Raw genomic sequence first — 19,520 nt, forward strand, 5'->3', positions numbered from 1 at the left:
AGTCTTTTAACTTTTCATGATATTGCGGTGTCTTTTGTGATCGTCGCTATGTAGTATTAATGGTTCTATAATTAACTTCATATAATACAAATTATTATAAGGCCTTATGAAATAGTTTTAAATAAAATATTATTGAAATAACATTACCAATTAAAAAAAAAAAGTGAAATTGTAAGCTTATAGATAGTATATAATAATTTTAAAAAATTATATTTTTTTTGGTGGATTAAAAAATATTATGAAATGATTAGATAAAAAATAATCTAAAGTATGAAGAAATACGACAACTTGTGAATTACCAGTTACATATTTACTTATCCATAAAAATTAAATTAAGGGTGAAGATTCTAATATTTAAATTCAATGATACCATTATTTTTTGTGGGATTTTTATGCCGACATAGTAGAATTTTTTATCAATTAATTAAAATAAAACAATCTATATTTACTTGCAACCTAAAGGTTATCTATTATTTTTTAGTTAATTTATTTTTATCCATTATACTAAATGAATTATAGTAGTTAAAACACTTAAATGTAAGAGTTCATAACAATCCTATTATTAATACTGTAAAAAAACTCATACAACATCATAGAGAAATCCTTGATATAGAGAAGTAATTATGAAATAAATCTCAATTATGAAACAAATCTCAATCACATAATTGTCTAGTTGTCATATGTCATTGTGTCCCCTAAATCTTGGGAAAAATTAGTTTAGGAGAGGATCTGAATCCACTCGGTGATGAGTTAAAGAGTTTGAAAAATAAATTCAAGAATACAAATTTGATCAAAACAAAGAGAATTTCTTATTTTATTTCTCATGGTAATGAACTTTTGGAGTTTAAAAAAAAAAACCGGGTGATATTAATATTCTTGCAATAATTGCTATTATTGAACTTAAAACAGACCTAAATTTAGATTCATTGGTGTGTGGAATTGTAAAATGTGAGACCATAATAGTTGATTTGGATGAAAAATTTGGTAACTTACCAAGAAATGCCTAACTTTATCTTCGCCTAATACTCACCAAATTTCTCATCCAAATTAACTATTGTGGTCTCATGTTTTACACTTTTACACGACAATGAGGTCAAAATTTAGGTCAGGTTCAGGCTCAACCATAGCATTTACTATAGCAGGAATATTAATATCATCTTTTCTTTTCTTTTTTTCTTAACAACTCCAAAATTTTTTATGGGAAGGAATCAGAAATACCCTTACATTTAGATAAAGAACTTCCCACTCTGGGGTTAATGCAAGAACAAATTGATCTCCACTTGAACTCTCTCTTTTAAGATAAAACTTAATCAATAACTTTATTATTATTATTATTATATTATTATTATTATTATTTTTTTTTTTTTGAATGAGAACTATTGCTCATGATGACATTTACAATCATATATATACTGAGACCCGTTTACATCAATTCTGTATGGCACCGCTCAGATTTTTAACCCTCTCAAATATTTGAGGGACGTCAACTCTCATTCTGAGAGAAAGACTGCCTTCACTCAAGCTCTAGGGCTCCAAGGAAGGAAATTGAAATCAAACTCCTACAATGCGTCTGCGGAGGCTCGAACCACTTCCCTTACATTTGTGAGGGAGTGACTCTGGCCACTTAGGCTAAGCCCAAGTGGTTTATTATTATTATTATTATTATTATTATTATTAAAACACCTTAATTTAAACGTATGAAAGTTTCCTTGAAAAAAAATATGTATGAATTTTATATATTTATTGTTGCTAGTTTGCTACTTCACTATACACTAGTATTTGCCCTACCATATAACTATATATCAAACTATATTAATTAGATGAGGGACTTATTTATTATTATTATGGATTTAGCACACATTAATCATTAGCATGTACTTCAATTAGTCCACATTGGATTTGGACCTTAACTAAAAGTTCGAAAAATAAATTGGAAAAACTCTAAACCACACAATTGGCTTAGGATGCCAAGTTAATCAAAGTGTTGGAACATTATCAACGTATCTTTATAATTTAAACGAGAACATGTATAAAAATGTTAAGCACAAAAGAGGGGAACGAAAGAGCTTAAATTCGATATGATTAAAAAAGTGCTTGCATATCTTTACATGGATAAGCAATCCTAAATTTCCCCCCACTAAATTACTATTAACGTTTATTTAAATATATGGGAACCTAATTTTGTTCTCCTCTTTAATTTAAAAAGTCACCTACGCAACTCCCACCAACTTTTTAAAAAAAAAAAGAAAATAAAATTAAGTGTATAAGGTAGATAGTGCTAAACTTCATAACATAGAAAATCATTTATTTATATCTAAGTTATAAAACATATATAAAGTCATCATCTAAAAATTTATATCACAATTAATAGAGTGGTAATAAAGGGGGTTCATTTTATTTCACCTCTTTTTTAATAAATATATAACTTATTAATAATTTTCTAACAGAGTACATTCTCATTTTGTTAAAATGAGAATGTTACTAATAGACCCAAAAAAACACAAATTTTAATATACTAACAAACAAAATAAACACACTTTTTAATATATTAAAATTGTATTTTTTTTGTATTTTAATGTGCATCCTCACTTTGCTCATTAGAAAAGGATTCTATAACTTATTTCTAAAATAGTATGGTAGTGACCTAACTACATATTTATTTTAACTCGAATTAAGCTAATCTTTAGTTTAATGAATGTTTACATGTTTACGTGTTTATTGAAATGGATGTTTGAGGTTCATACTAACATAAATAAATAAAAGATTGCCATCAAGCAAATAATTTTTTTTATATTTTTTTAAAAATTCGGTCAATGTGACCGCATCATCCATGTTTCTTTTTATATGTACTCAATTATTTATTGATAATATAATAAATCATTAGGGTGTTTAGAATCCAATTCGATCTGCTCAATTCGTCTGATCCGTAGAAATTCGATCCGTGGATTAGTATATTGAATTGGATTGGATTGAAAATTTGATAATCCACAATCGGTGGATTGGATATGGATCTACTTCTGTAAATCTGCGAATCCGCAAAAAAATAAAAAGTATTTATTTAATAAAAAATAAAACTTGTAAATATGACATTAGTACTTGCTAGTAAATAAATAAGTTAAAATATAATTATATTAACACTATATTATATCTTATCCGATAATAATAAAAAATAAAAAATAATTAAATAAACAAATATAGCTTTTTAAATAGTTAATTTCCATGTACTGATTTAAACGAATGAGATTTTTTTTTTTGTTTTGGTGTATTATGTTTTGAAACTTTAAATGTATTTTCTAGCTTTATTTAAACAATTAATTTATTTAAATCTTATTTAATTTTAAATTTGATTGGCAATAGAATTATTTTTATATTAAATTTTTTTATTTAGTTAGTTTGTGAATTAGACATAATTAATTTTCAATCTATAAAACAATCCACAAAATAGTGGATTGAATATGAATTGAGTCAAATTAGTATTCGATCCGTAAATGTATGGATTGAATTTCACTAATCCATAAATTAGATTAAATTAAAAATTTATAATCCGTAAAATCATGGATCGAATATAAATTGAGATTCAATTCGTAAAATTCAATCCGTGAACACCCTATTAACCATGATGTCTGCAATTTTATTACGTTAAAAAAAATAAAAATTCCCGACAAATAAAAAAAGAAGAAAAATCTATAAAACCGAAATTATCGGCGCTTTGCTTCTCGAACAAGCCGCCGTGAGTACCCCCGTAATCTACTGGGGCCCAAATTTTCCTTCCGACATTTTATTTTACTAATTATGGAATTATTTTCGTCTGATAATTTGCCTAATTTTGAATTTAAAATGCCACGTCACCAACACATGAAAACATCATTGCTCTGTCGGTACTCAAGTAGAGCCACAAATTTCAAGGCCAATACCGTCATTTAACTTATACCCCTAAATTGTTTGTAGATCCATGATTTGGACAAAATATTAGGTAGGAGCATAATTTATAATTGTCTTCGTACAGTCCCTACAGGCTACAGTCAACTTACATTAATAAAATTAAATGATTTAATAACATTAACAAAATTAAATGATTTAACTGCCTTGTCTATGAAATCAACTAATTTGGGTACTTATTCTATTTGTTTTAGACTTATAAAGGATAACACAATTAAATAATTGATTTCATTAAAAAAATGTTAATGTTATTATATAAAATATATAAAATTGAATTTATTATATTAGAGTGTAGATAGTTGATTCATTAGAAACCTTTAGTGGACACATTAACTTATAGGTTATATTTAGAATTAGTACCAAATATGGATTAAAAAAATATTAGGCATATGGTTTTGTATGATTTAAATCTATATATAATGAATAAATTACAAATCGTTCATAATACCAGAAATTTAGTAGGAACACGTGGAAAAGAATATAAAACTGCATTTTTATTAATGCTTCTTCCAAAATGCAGGGATCTAAATGTTATTAGCCAAAGCCAAAACCATAAAGTTGAAACGGAAAGCAAATGAAAGCGAGAGCGAGTGTGACAGTGTTTGTGTGTCGTTGCGAGAGAGAGAACAGTTATGGTTAGACTAAGACTAGTCATCAATTGTATTAAGGGTTCTTGGGATGTTGTCACATGAATTGGATAAAAACCTCTAAAAGCTGAAAATTAATCCCATTGTTCTTGTCTCCATCTCAAACTTCCCAAATATCCCAAATTTTCTTTCTGGGTTTGCTTCTTCTTGAATCATTCATGTGCGTTTTATATTCCTTGTTTTTTTTGAACTTTTCTTGGGAATTTAGTTAATGTTTTTTTTTTTTCTTTTCGGGGGCTTCTATGGATCATGTAAGATTCTCCGTTGTTCTTGTTTTGTATTTTGTTGTCGGTGTGGCTAACAGTGCCACAGATCCCAATGACTTGAAAATTCTGAATGATTTCAAGAATGGCTTGGAAAATCCTGAGCTTCTGAAGTGGCCAGCCAATGGTGATGATCCCTGTGGTCCTCCTCCATGGCCTCATGTGTTCTGTTCTGGTAACAGAGTCACCCAAATTCAGGTCCAAAATCTTGGTCTCAAAGGCCCTCTTCCTCAAAACTTTAACCAGCTCACAAAGCTCTACAATTTAGGTCTTCAAAGGAATAAATTTAATGGAAAGTTGCCCACTTTCAGTGGCTTGTCAGAATTGGAGTTTGCTTACTTAGATTTCAATGAATTTGATACCATCCCATCGGATTTTTTTGATGGACTTAGTAGTGTACGTGTCTTGGCATTGGATTATAATCCTTTTAACAAGACTTTTGGGTGGTCTATTCCCGATAGTTTGGCAAATTCAGTTCAGTTGACAAATCTATCTTTGATAAATTGTAACTTGGTTGGTCCACTACCTGATTTTCTAGGCACATTGCCATCACTTGCTGCACTGAAGCTGTCTTATAATAGGCTGTCTGGTGTGATTCCAGCAAGTTTTGGGCAATCTTTGATGCAGATTTTGTGGTTGAATGATCAAGATGCTGGTGGCATGACTGGTCCTATTGATGTTGTTGCCAAAATGGTTTCTTTAACGCAGCTATGGCTTCATGGGAACCAGTTTACGGGGAGTATCCCGGAGGATATTGGAGCTTTGTCCTCTTTGAAAGATCTCAATCTCAATAGGAACCAGCTTGTTGGGTTGATTCCTAAAAGCTTGGCCAATATGGAGCTGGATAACTTGGTCTTGAACAATAATCTGCTGATGGGTCCAATACCAAAGTTCAAGGCTGGTAACGTGACTTACGATTCGAATTCATTTTGTCAATCTGAACCTGGTATTGAATGTGCCCCTGATGTTAATGTATTATTGGATTTTCTTGGTGGTGTGAATTATCCTGTAAATCTTGTTTCTCAATGGCCTGGCAATGATCCATGCCAAGGACCATGGTTGGGTTTGAGTTGTACTTCAAATTCTAAGGTTTCTATAATTAATTTGCCTAGACATAATCTCACTGGCACTCTTAGTCCTTCGATTGCAAATTTAGATTCACTGATTGAAATTAGGCTTGGAAAAAATAGTATAAGTGGTACAGTTCCTAATAATTTTACGGAATTGAAGTCTTTGAGATTGTTGGATGTAAGTGACAACAATATTGAGCCTCCACTGCCGGAATTTCATGACACTGTAAAGCTTGTTATTGACGGAAATCCTCTTTTGGTTGGTGGAATTAATCATACTCGGGCACCCACATCCCCTGGCCCTGTTAGCAGCCCCACCCCTCCTGGTTCACAATCTCCTTCAAACCACACGTCATCAGGCAGGGGACAATCACCATCATCTGGTAACAGTCCACCTTCTCCAATAACACACCCGAACTCTAATCATTCTTCTATCCATGTACAGCCCCAACGTAAAAGTACCAAAAGATTGAAGCTACTGGTTGTTGTTGGAATATCAGTTGTTGTAACTGTGGTTCTTGTGGTGATTCTTCTCTGTATATATTGCTGTAAGAAGAGGAAAGGCACTTTGGAGGCTCCTGGTTCCATTGTGGTTCACCCAAGAGACCCATCTGATCCTGAAAACATGGTTAAGATTGCTGTTTCGAATGACACTGCAAGAAGTTTATCCAGTCAAACTGTGGCTAGTTCTGGGAGTACTAATAGTGGGGCAACAGAGAACTCTCATGTGATTGAGTCGGGGACTCTGGTCATATCTGTTCAAGTTCTTCGTAAAGTTACTCAAAATTTTGCACAGGAAAATGAGCTTGGCCGAGGTGGCTTTGGAACTGTTTATAAGGGTGAACTGGAAGATGGAACAAAAATTGCAGTCAAGAGAATGGAGGCTGGCGTGACAACCACCAAAGCACTGGATGAATTTCAATCTGAAATAGCTGTTCTTTCTAAGGTCCGGCACCGACATCTGGTCTCTCTTTTGGGTTATTCTATTGAAGGCAATGAGAGGCTTCTGGTATATGAGTACATGCCTCATGGTGCTCTAAGCAGACATCTTTTCCGATGGGAGAAGCTGCAGTTGAAGCCTCTATCTTGGACGAGGAGGCTCAGCATTGCATTGGATGTTGCTAGAGGAATGGAGTATCTTCATTGTCTTGCTCGCCAGACCTTTATACATCGAGATCTCAAATCTTCCAACATTCTTTTGGATGATGACTATCGGGCAAAAGTTTCAGATTTTGGATTGGTGAAACTTGCTCCGGATGGCGAGAAGTCTGTCGTTACTAGGCTTGCTGGGACGTTTGGGTACCTTGCACCTGAATATGCTGGTAAGATCTCTTATTTCAAAACCCCAGCCACAACTATGTGTATCACCACTGGTATTGGTTCTGAGTATTTGAAAATCTCATTAAAATACAGTTATAACTATCAGAAAATAATCTTTTCTGCTTCTGGATCTTGCAAGTTACCCCATGTTTTTCTGTAGTTTTCAGTCTAAAATGACATTTAACAATTTGTTGCTTTTCAAGTCGTTTGTTGTTTGTACAGTTTTGACAACTCAATTTTCACCGATCTCTCATTATTGTGATAATAGTCAAGTTGGCTCTAGGTCATATTTTTATAGTGTGTAATAACAGACAAACTGGCAGGAAAACGTTTTTGTTAATTTTGCTCTGTCAAATGTTAAAGATAGTTCAATAGTTATAAGTTTGTTTCTCATTATGTATCCTGGTGGAGAAGCACTAGAAGATGAACCAGCTAAAATAGTCAAAACATGGCACATTAAATTGATTATTTATATCATCACAGTTATTTTTATATTTGTTTTATGCATGGTGATCTTGTTATTGCTCTTCCTCTAATAGCTGGGGTGTTCTATCTGTCCAACTAAACTGTCTAAATTTGTGATAAATATGTAGGGATGACAAAATTCTCCATGAGTTTGGGGCCCCATGGAGCTCCACTCCAAATGGGGTGAATTTTGAATAATTTTCGGGGAATGGGGTGGGGAATGAGAGAAAAATAATCCCCAAATTTTTAATGGGGTGAGGTTTGATTTTGTACTCCCCACCCCACCACCACCCTAATCCCCATTATATATGAATATTTTTTCTAATTGTTTTTTTAATAACTTTTGTTTTATCAATTACAATACTAGTTAATAAATTTTCTTTTTATTTTTACTTTATATAAATGGGTTAATAATTTTTTTTTTTTTTTTACTTTATTTTTACAATATAATTTTTATTCAACCCTAAAACATTGTTATGTTTTCATTTCTCTTTTAAGATACTGATCTCTTCAAACATTTTTCAATTTTGATATCATTTCTAGATATTATTTCAAACATTTGGAAATTTTTTTAAAATAATTTAAATACTTTATAATATGGTAAAGATTTTTATTTGAGTCTTTAATTTTTAATTTATTGAAATTATGTATTTATATCTACTATAAAATAAATAAATGGGGAATGGGGTGGGAATTGGGAAATCATTCCCCGGATGGGAATTCCCCATCCCCATCCCCATCCCACTAAATTTATTGGGGAAGGGGGTGAGGAATGGAGGCAAAATTTGTAATGGGGTAGGCCTCTCCACCCCCACCCCATTGTCATCCCTATAAATATGCATCCATTCTTGTTCGAGGTATCCATGAAATATACTTTGTTTTGTAATTTTATTGTTGGGCCAAAGAGCATTATGGTTGAGATCAAGCAATAATTGGGGATTCCCCAATTCTTACTTTTAACACCTATGGAATATCAAACATGCATCCATGTAGTTGTTTGAAGAACAACAACATAGTATAGAGACTGATGATTATTAACACGACGCCGTTTTGGTCTTAAATTGCTTGATTATACTTGGAACTTTTCTGGTGTCAATTGTTATGACCATCAAATGTTGAGAATCTTGGTAATAGCCTTCTAATATGACTCCAATATTTTACTTTCCTCAAGTAGTTCTATAATCTCACAATGATGTGTCTTTATTCCCACTAACTCAGATTCTTTTGGTTTTAGTGATGGGGAAAATCACAACAAAAGCTGATGTCTTCAGCTATGGAGTGGTTTTAATGGAACTTTTGACTGGGTTGGCAGCACTTGATGAGGAGCGCCCAGAAGAAAGTCGTTACTTGGCTGAGTGGTTTTGGCGAATCAAATCAAGCAAAGAGAGATTTAAGGCTGCTATTGATCCAGCTCTTGAAGTAAATGAAGAAACCTTTGAGAGCATCTCCATCATAGCTGAACTAGCTGGACACTGCACTGCAAGGGAGCCATATCATCGGCCTGATATGGGCCATGTGGTGAATGTGCTATCCCCGCTGGTTGAGAAATGGAGACCAATTACTGATGAATCAGAGTGTTGTTCCGGAATTGATTATAGCCTCCCACTTCCCCAGATGTTGAAGGTTTGGCAGGAAGCAGAAAGCAAAGAGATAAGCTATCCTAATCTCGAGGACAGCAAGGGAAGCATACCAGCTAGGCCAACTGGATTTGCAGAGTCCTTCACTTCTTCTGATGGCCGATGAGTGAAGGTAACTCTAGAGCAGATAATAATGAATCCTGTCAAGATTTCGTTAAATATGCTGCTCGCCTTCTTCGTGCCATTAGATGTTTTCTGGATCAGGAATATCAATATCAAGCATTGCATATAGGTTATTGCATGCACTACAATGAATTAAAATCAAGTGTTCATTATAATTCATTTGAGGTTTTGGGATTTGTTTCTTGAACCTTGCAAACAATGATATATTCCTGTAGATAGATAGAGATGTTGATTTCACGTTTTTTTTCATTAGTCAGAACTGCAACGCGTATATCTTTAATATTTCTTTGTCGCTTAATTTACAAAGGATTCATGTCATTTTGAATCATGCTCTGATTGTTTCCAAATTCTGCCATTTGAACAGAACAGATTAATAGTTGATAAATATTCAACTAATGCTATTCGAAACATGGAGCATGCATACTGTCAAGCTGTTGGTTGTCGTTTGCTGCTCTAAGCACATTTTCCCATTTGCAGAAAAATGAACTGAAGTCTCTTTTTTGACTTTTTAGCAACCTACAACACAATTTCAAGGTCCTAACTGCTCACTCAAATTTCAGTTTGCTTACCTCAACTACAAATGTCTTTTTTAGCGACCATTTTTGGTAAAGAAATCAAGGAAAGCCTTGATCTTCTACTCTTCTAGTCCCACCGGGTGTACTCTCTCGTGAATTATTAAGCAATTTTTTTTCCTTTTTTTCTTTTTTTGTATTCTTAAGAAGTTTATAATTGAAACTTGTAGATTCCATAATTGTTTATTTTCCCCCCTTTTCTAAGTTTTTGCTTAAATTAAATCATAAATTTAATTAAATCACATAGATTCCATATTGAAGTATGTCTATTAACTTGATTTAGCATGTAAACTTCTTAATCAAACACATATAGCAATTTAATTTCCAATAGAAACACACAACAATTTTAATAAAATTTGATTATTTTAATTAGTAGTAACTAATCTGTGAACCACTCTTTGGGTCGGTGACTAATGTCTCATTGTCTCATCCTTGAACAAAGTGGAGAACTTTCGATTTTGGAGTCATCCTTGAACAAAGAGGAGAGCTTTCGATTTTGGAGTAATTTTCTGAATCGGGACTTTAAAAATAAAAATTAAGATAAGGAATGGACAAAATTTAAATTTATTTTTTAACCTCTTGCTTAAATTGTCAATCGAGAATTTCAAGATATGTTTCAGTAAATTTTTTTTATTGACGTATCTCGATAGACTTCTTAGTGTAAGATTAAAAAAAAATTAATCCAATAAATAAAATCATATAATTAAAAGAGAGGAAAAAGGATGGCAATGGATCGGATCTGACCCAAGATCCATGTGATCCAAATCTAATTGGATCGGATTTAGATCGGATTAAAATGGATTCGGATCGGATTTGGATATCGATGCGTGGATCTAAGGCGGATCTGGAGCAAATTCAGATTTATCTTAATATCTATATCCAAATCCATATCTATTCACCATTTAATGTAATTTTATTTTAAAAAATTCTTAACAATTATGTAATTATAAATTATGATAAATTTATAAATGATGATAAAATTTATTCATTAGCATGTATTTAAGAATCTTAAAACTTAAAGGTACTTAATTGATAATAAGACAAAAATTTATCAAGTGTAAAATAAAATTAGGATAGTCTGCCCTAATTTTTTTTTAAGATTTTCACTCTACAATTTAGTCTCTTTTTTCCTCTTTAGTCTACTCTCGCTTCTCCACTTCATTTGAATGCTTGGATAAGTTCTTTAATTGTTAGGAAAATCTATAGACTTGAGTTTATTTTTCTATCATTTTCTCATAATCTTATTTATTTTGTATAATCACTAAGCAATGGTGGCTATCAACTATAAAATAATTATGTTAATCATATATTTAGTTAAATATGATTATAATAAAAATAATAAAGCACTGAATATAATAAATCATTTTTAACTTATATGTTATTATTTAATGATATAGGAATGATGATGGTGTGCAGTGGATATCAAGATAGTAAATGAGACATTAGAATATTATAATGATCTTATTCATGCAATTACTTTTTATCGATATTTTATTATCTTTCTTATTTGTTTATTTTGATGTAAAAGTAGAAGCTCCAATACTTATTAGATTTTTTGTACAAATTATATAATTTAATTGTTACCAATGCATTTTAGTCTTAAATTTTCTTTCTAAAAAGAATTGATCTCTTATTATTGAGATTTAGAATTCATGATGGATCTAGAGCAGATTTGGATTTTAATTTTTCAATTTGGATTTGGAGCAGATATAGATCTTTATTTTTTTTGTTTCGGATCTAGATATGGAGCGAAAAATATAGATCCATAACGGATCTGGAACAGATACAGATCTTAATTTTTATTACATATCTGGATCTGGAGCAATGTAGATCTAATCCATATCTGCTCTATTGCCATCCCTAGAGGAAACAAATATGATGCGATTGTTGCTTCATGTGCATGTGTGAGGTATGACAATTGCATGTGCGCCATCTGCGTGGCCCCATTATGTTTCCGCCTGAAGTAGGGATGGCAATTTAACCCGGACCCGGCCTGGACCCAGATGAACCCGGAAAATCCAGACCGGGTTCAACCCGCACCGGAGTAAATTAAATCCGGTATCCGGATTCAAAATTACCAACCCAGACGTTTCCGGGTTCGGATCCGGGTTTGGGTAAACCCGCATATCCGGAACCCGGACCCGGATAAGTTTATTTTAATATTAATTTTTAAATTATTTTGATATAAATAGAAAATTTAAAAAAATCAACCCTAATACCCATATTCACAGCCATGGCCGCCAAACCAAATCCAAACATTTCCTCTCTCTCTTCAGCCCTTCCTTTCATCAAATCGTTGTCGTCACTCATCATCGTTTCACCACCTTCACTGTGTTCGTGTTCATTTTCATCATCAGCCATCGTTCGTCCAGCTATGTCACGGGTTTTGGCCGCCGTTTGTCCACCTTCGCGAATCGGGATCTCGGTTTTGGCTGCTGCACTTCTAACCCCAGTTGTTTTGCATCTAGAAACCTAAAATTTGTTGTGATTTACTCTCAGATGTTCATTTGCTATTTGGAGAAAAAAAACTTCAGCCGCCATTTATGCTCTCCCCTTTTCTTGACCTAACCCCACAAAGCCCAATTTGTCATCATCATCATCAAGACATCATGATTATGTTTGATAATTGAATTTGTGTGCTCCAGTATCTTGGGTTTTATTTCTTTGTTTTTTAATTTTCCATTATTGGTGTCAATAGATTAGGGATTAGAAAGGAGTTCACTGAAGAAAGAGGAAGAAAGAGATGGAAAGCTGCTTCTCTTTAGCAATCATCCGGGTTTAACCCGGACTGGACCCGGAAGAAAAATATCTGGGTTTACATCCGGGTCCGGTATTAAAAATTATCATCCGGGTCCGGAACCGGGAAGGCGAAACCCGGACCCGGATTTTGCCATCCCTAGCCTGAAGTCTTATTTTCTGCCATGACTTCATATACTTCTGTTTCAATTATCAGTCCAACCATCTTACTGAAGCTTTTTATTCTAGGCACGCGAAAAATTAAGGATAAATGGATAAAAAACAATTATAAAAAATTACACGTAGAAATGGTTGTTTTTATTTATTAATGAGATGTTAAAAAACTTGTTTATACAAAGATTTTAGAAAAATAATAAGAACTCTATCATTCAAGAAAAAATTTGAAATAATATCCCCTAGTTATAAATTTTCAAAAAATTTGACTTTAATGTATTTATCACATCACTGGATACTGCAAGAAGCTCTAATACTAAAAAAAAAAAAAATATTGCTGGATTCTTATAGAAACACACCAAAATTCACAAATTAATTAGTATGATCTCATAAATACGTAATTGCCTGATGTGCTCGTATAAATATATAACCATTGTAGAACATTAATTAGCCATCTTCTAAGTTCTTCTACGCTTGCTCCTTTGGCATTAATATAGCCAAGAATACACCGTGGTACTTTTGGCTTGTTGTTGTTCAAGATTTGCCTAATATATATATATATAGAGAGAGAGATAATCTTTTTTTACTGCAGGTGGACTCATTTTTTTTCCATGCGGACATGTTTTTAAATCATAAAATTTAATAGAGCTAGATTTTAATAATACTATCAAAACACACGATTTAAGAACGTACCCACATTTAAAAAGAATACAGGTGCTCACACCTAAGAATGATTATATATAAATATAAATACACACACACATCATACATCCTCCATTTCCCAAATTCTTTAAGTTAGTCTTACATAAGGATTTACTTTTACTTATTATTATTAATGCCTCATGGTTTTTTTTTCTTAACAAATCACCGTAACTGAGAATATAAGTTAAAGTGAGAGCCACATGTTTGTTAGATGTGCTCAACCTTCTAGTTCTTCGACCGATCGTTGATACAGAAATACAATGCACTCCCAAAAGGGAACAAAGACACAGCTTTTGTATTTCTTGTCATCACATTTGGCCAACCTTTTCCTCTACTTCGTAGATGCATAATTGCCTGACTTGCCCTTATGAACGCATAACAGTCAAAAGCACTAGTTCTTCTATATATGCTTGTTGTCTTGCCATGAATGCAAATAAGAAAATGGCGTGGCCCCTTTACTACGTTGTTGATTAATATCTTCCTCAATCTAATGCATCCTCGATTCATCTTGATTATTCTTATGTAATATATCTAAAAAGATTTATTTCCCCAAATTCGTTTAATTAGTCTGAAATAAGAATTTTTTTTTTTAATTAACATAATTCAAAATATAAGTTTAAGGTGAGTATCATATATGTATACTATAAGTGCTCAACCTCTTTCTCTAACTCTTAGAATGATCCTCGATCAAAACAAAATGAACCCCCCAAAAGCTAATAAAGATACAATTTTTGTATTTATTGTCATCACATTTGGCTAGCCTCTTCCTCTAGCTCTTAGAACAATCCTTAATCCTAAAACACACAACGAATCCCCAAAATGAGAGCAAAGACAGTCCTTGATCCTAAAACACATTAAACCCCTGAAAGGAAACAAAAACAAACATTGTGCATTAATCCCATATTCACTTGAAAGAATAATAGCGTAGAACTTCTTTGTTGTAAGATCAAACATAAAAGTTGCACAAACATAAAGGTCCAACATCCTCAAATATATCTTAGAGATCATATGCAGTAATTTCTAAATTTATATAAGAAATATAATTCCCAAATATCATAGAAATGTATATCTTAAACACATCTACAATTTTCTAACAACTTTGTTACTTGAGTGATAAAAATCAAGAAAAAGCTTTGCCATTCGCTCTTCAATCTCAAATGGCTATGAAAATGGGGAGCGAGCTCTCATTTCTTTTATCCATTAATAGTTATGGTTTTCTTGCTAGTGGGCTTTGTTGGGCTCAATTGGGCTTGACGTAAAGCAATTTACAAACTAGGCCCAATAATGATCCAAAACCCAAACTCAAGTAAGTCCAAACACTAATATGATTAATATGCATAATGATATTATTGGTTGTATTAATAATAATAATAATAATAATAATAATAATAATAATAATAATAATAATAATAATAATAATAATAATAATAATAATAATAATAATAATAATAATAATAATAATAATAATAATAATAATAATAATAATAATAGGCAATGCAGGATTATTATTATTATTATTATTATTATTATTAATTAATTAATTAAAGACTAATTAAGAAAATAATCAATAATCATAATAATACAATCAAAATAATATTTATAATTACTCATTGATTTTCGACTAAAAAACTCATTCAACAACACTACCTGTATATTACTCATAACGTAACTGCCCACTTCATCTTTCCGTTTTGTCAATTGCATCAAGTAATTCCATTACATGAAGATTTTCTTTACACTATATTTTTTTATTGGAGATCTCCAACTCCATTAAGGTCTCTTGAGATAGATACAAAGCTAGATATTTTAAGATGAATGATGCTAGGGAAAGAGGGAAGATGAATAATAAGTTAAAGGGTAATTCTCATAATAATATATTTAGGTTCAAAGCTCGCAAGGATATCCAATCAAGTAAAACATTTTCCATGATATTGGATAAGAAGGTAAAGCCAGAATTCTTAGTTCTTCTGAATTCTTGAGTCATCAGATAAAAACTTAAAAATTATCCTTTTTTTTTTATCTTCCTAAATGTATAGCGATAAAAACAAGGTCTTCCTAAGTTATATTTTATTTAATTAACAATGAGATAAAATTCACCCACACCACCTAATCCCACTACTCAGTTACTCATTTTTACATTCTTTTTTTCCAATTGTAAGGTATAATAAATGTAACTTGAAAAAACCTATAAAAACATGATACTTGGCATTAAGTTTTATTACTCCTTTCACCAGTAAAATGACTACAAATGAGCCATGATTCACATTAGCCTCTATTATATAAATAACGTATTCTCCAATATTTGGAGCTCTCTATCTTGAATCAACACTCTCATCTCTATATTGTTAATTATCTTATGTCTTTTATCTTGGATAACGTAAAAATCTCATATAATCTATATTTATATAGTAGATTGAAGATTGAAGATGAATTATTTTCTTAGATGTAAGCCAAAGACCAAACTATGCTGCGTAAAATCTCGTGAGTTGTTTATATTTATACATGATTTTGTTAGATTTTGTTTCCAAATCATATTTCACAAATTAGCTATCTTGAGCCTCCCTAAACTCACCTGACCTACCCTTGATTTTCTTTTGATGATCTTTTTTGAGTTTTACCGTACTTACCTAGGCTACCCTTGAGTCATCCTGAGCTCTATCGCATGCTCTCTAAACTCTCATAACACTCATCTCCAACTACCTAAACCCTCAAACCACCAAGAACCTCAATTATGCTTAGCCCCCCAAAGCATTCCTCAAAAATATTGCTGAACCGATCGATGGCTGACCTCACCGTCTCTCCACTAAAGAAACGAACTGCTTTATCCGAATTTTGGGCCACCGAAATTTGGTTGTGTACAATATCATAAGATTTGAGGGGCCAAATAATAATTATCCAAAGTTTTCATTTGTTAACCTCCTCTTATCCTTTTAACGGTATTTCAAAAAACAAATGAACTCTTCCGCCACAGCAACGATTCTCCCTCAACCTTTTCTTCCACATCAACAAAACCCCAACCAAAACCTCACAACAAGACCCCAAATCTCTATACAAACTAACAACAGCAAATCCACTGTAAACCCTACAGTTCAATGGACCTCTTCTATATCTCGCCATTGCCGCAGCGGCCGCATAGCCGAAGCCGCTTTAGAGTTTACTCGCATGACACTCCACGGCACCAATCCGAATCACATCACTTTCATCACCCTTCTTTCTGGTTGCGCTGATTTTCCATCGCAATGCTTGTTTTTAGGTGCTATGATTCATGGGCTTGTTTGTAAACTTGGGTTGGATAGAAATAATGTGATGGTAGGCACCGCACTTTTGGACATGTACGCCAAATTTGGTCGAATGGATTTGGCTACGGTGGTTTTTGATGCGATGAGAGTTAAAAGTTCGTTTACTTGGAATGCAATGATTGATGGGTACATGAGGAATGGGGATATTGAATCTGCAGTTAAAATGTTTGATGAAATGCCTGTGAGGAATGCGATTTCCTGGACTGCTTTGCTTAATGGGTTTGCTAAGAGAGGTTATTTTGAGGAAGCATTGGAGTGTTTTCGAGAAATGCAGATTTCTGGGGTGGAGCCAGATTATGTAACCATTATTTCAGTTCTTAATGCGTGTGCCAATGTCGGGATGCTTGGTATAGGCTTGTGGATACATCGATTTGTTCTAAAGCAAGACTTTAAAGACAATGTCAGGGTATGTAATACGTTAATTGATTTGTATTCTAGATGCGGCTGCATTGAATTTGCTCGTCAAGTGTTTCAAAGGATGCATAAGCGAACATTAGTGTCTTGGAACTCGATTATTGTGGGTTTTGCAGTTAACGGGTTCGTGGGGGAAGCTTTGGAGTATTTCAATTCGATGCAGAAAGAAGGGTTCAAACCAGATGGAGTCAGTTTCACAGGGGCACTAACTGCCTGTAGCCATGCTGGTTTAATTGAAGACGGACTTCGATATTTTGACATTATGAAGAAAATTTATAGAGTCTCTCCTCGGATTGAGCATTATGGTTGCATAGTGGATCTTTATAGCCGTGCAGGGAGATTGGAGGATGCATTAAATGTCGTAGAAAATATGCCGATGAAGCCAAATGAAGTTGTGTTGGGTTCATTGCTGGCAGCATGTAGGACTAAGGGTGATATCATCTTAGCAGAAAGATTAATGAAGTATCTAGTAGACTTGGATCCTGGCGTTGATTCCAATTATGTGCTTCTTGCGAATATGTATGCGGCTGTTGGAAAATGGGATGGTGCGGGTAAGATTAGGAGAACAATGAAGGGTCGTGGTATACAGAAGAAGCCAGGACTTAGTTCAATTGAGATTGGGAGTGGCATTCATGAATTTATGGCTGGCGATAGGTCGCATATAGAGTCAGAGCACATCTATTCAATGTTAGAGCTTCTTTCTTTTGATTTGAAATTATGTGGTTATGTTCCAGAAACAGTTGCCGGAGAATTATATGAAAATGATTCAGTTTTGGTTGTCAAGTAAAAAAAACTGAGTTTCATGTATAGTAATAGTATCTGATTTTCTTAAGGTGTTAATTCTTGCAATTAGGATATGGAAAATAGGGTGACTGATTCTTTACCATAAAAACCCTTGCATTTACTTTAAAACCTTTTGGTAGGTGAGTTTTTAGCTAACCAATTGTTGGGGATCGTTTCATTAGTAATTTAAGATCCATGGATTCCTAAATGTTATGTATCTTGGATTTCAAGGGAAACTTCATCCCTTGTGATGCAACTTACTCTATGCCACAACATAAGAGTCACTATAAATTTCTATTTTAACAAAGCTCAAGTGAAATGCTCCAAGTTGCAGAGTTGATAAGTACTTTTAACTCAATCTGCTAGTGTCAGCTGACATGGCGTGACAGCTTGGTCCTCCTTATTCCAGCTGAGCAGCAGCGTTAGCATTTGTCTGTTCTTGATAATTGATATATATAAAAAAAAAAAAAAAAAATCTAGGGATTATCCCACGCTTTTGAATTCATGAAGGTGAATAATTTATAGGCTAGAATAGAAAAGTAACCTATTTATGATAAAAACCACAATTCGAACAATTAAGGTAAGTGTGAACTTGAACAAGAAGTCGACTGATAATAGAGAGGTGTATATAAATATGTACTCAATTACATTACCAAGTTTAAAAGTTTTAATTGAATGATTTAAATTACAAGCTGAATTTGACAGCCCTTTAATTTGAAATATTGAATCTGATTTTCCAAAGAATTTAGCTTTTAAGTTCAATTATTTTAAATATTTGCGCAAATTTAGAATATAACTAAAAGAAAATTTTATATCAAGTTCAGAAATAAAATAAATCTATAAAATTCCATACGACGGCTGAGGAGTATTTATTAACTTGGAATAGAAAATAACCATTTTTCACATTTAACAATTACAATTGGAACAAAGTAGATTATTAGAAATTTAACACAAAAATTTATAATTTCATATTCAATTTTGTAATAAAGCCTTGCTCTGGTGCAATTTAATTAATTACAACAAACGGCTACGCTTAGACATGACTTGTTCGTGAATAAAAACTTTCCTGATGTTTCTGGTGTGATCCAGTTCACGAAATTAATGTTTATGTGTATTTTTAAAACTTCGCGATCATTTATTATGGTATAAAAAAATAAGGAGAGGTTGCTATAAATTTGAGTGGTAGATATTATTTTAAATCTTTTTAAGTTTCATGGGATATTGGAGTTTACTAAAATATATTAAAAATTAATGGAATATTGGCGGTTATTTCAAAATATTGAAGGAAGATATACTCTAAACTCTGAATGTGATATAGAGGCGTTTTGTTTCGTTTCACCTTGGCAATTTTGTATTTTTTCTTGGACTGATTTGTC

The 19,520-nt window shown here is 32.7% G+C and overlaps 2 protein-coding genes across 2 annotated transcripts; both read left to right on the forward strand.

The window, feature by feature from the left end:
- The first annotated feature begins 4,511 nt into the window (after positions 1-4,511).
- LOC18034199 (receptor-like kinase TMK3) lies at positions 4,512-10,124 on the forward strand. Its single transcript, XM_006424054.2, has 2 exons — positions 4,512-7,241; positions 8,939-10,124. Exons 1-2 carry the CDS (start codon positions 4,829-4,831, stop codon positions 9,445-9,447), a joined length of 2,922 nt encoding a protein of 973 aa, XP_006424117.1. The 5' UTR covers positions 4,512-4,828; the 3' UTR covers positions 9,448-10,124.
- A 6,476-nt stretch (positions 10,125-16,600) lies between these two features.
- On the forward strand, positions 16,601-18,148 carry LOC18033933 (pentatricopeptide repeat-containing protein At1g05750, chloroplastic). Its single transcript, XM_006424055.2, has one exon. The coding sequence runs from the start codon at positions 16,601-16,603 to the stop codon at positions 18,146-18,148; it is 1,548 nt and encodes a 515-aa protein (XP_006424118.2).
- Positions 18,149-19,520: the final 1,372 nt, after the last annotated feature.

The sequence above is a fragment of the Citrus clementina genome, unplaced genomic scaffold (genome assembly GCF_000493195.1).
Source record: "Citrus clementina cultivar Clemenules unplaced genomic scaffold, Citrus_clementina_v1.0 scaffold_8, whole genome shotgun sequence".
In the NCBI taxonomy this organism is placed as follows: Eukaryota; Viridiplantae; Streptophyta; class Magnoliopsida; order Sapindales; family Rutaceae; genus Citrus; species Citrus x clementina.

Bases quoted from the DNA above. Each gene is read 5' to 3' on its own strand.
- LOC18034199 (XM_006424054.2), top strand. From the start codon at position 4,829: ATGGATCATGTAAGATTCTCCGTTGTTCTTGTTTTGTATTTTGTTGTC. The intron at 7,242-8,938 runs GTAAGATCTCTT...TTTTGGTTTTAG, and splicing joins CCTTGCACCTGAATATGCTG to TGATGGGGAAAATCACAACA.
- LOC18033933 (XM_006424055.2), top strand. From the start codon at position 16,601: ATGAACTCTTCCGCCACAGCAACGATTCTCCCTCAACCTTTTCTTCCA.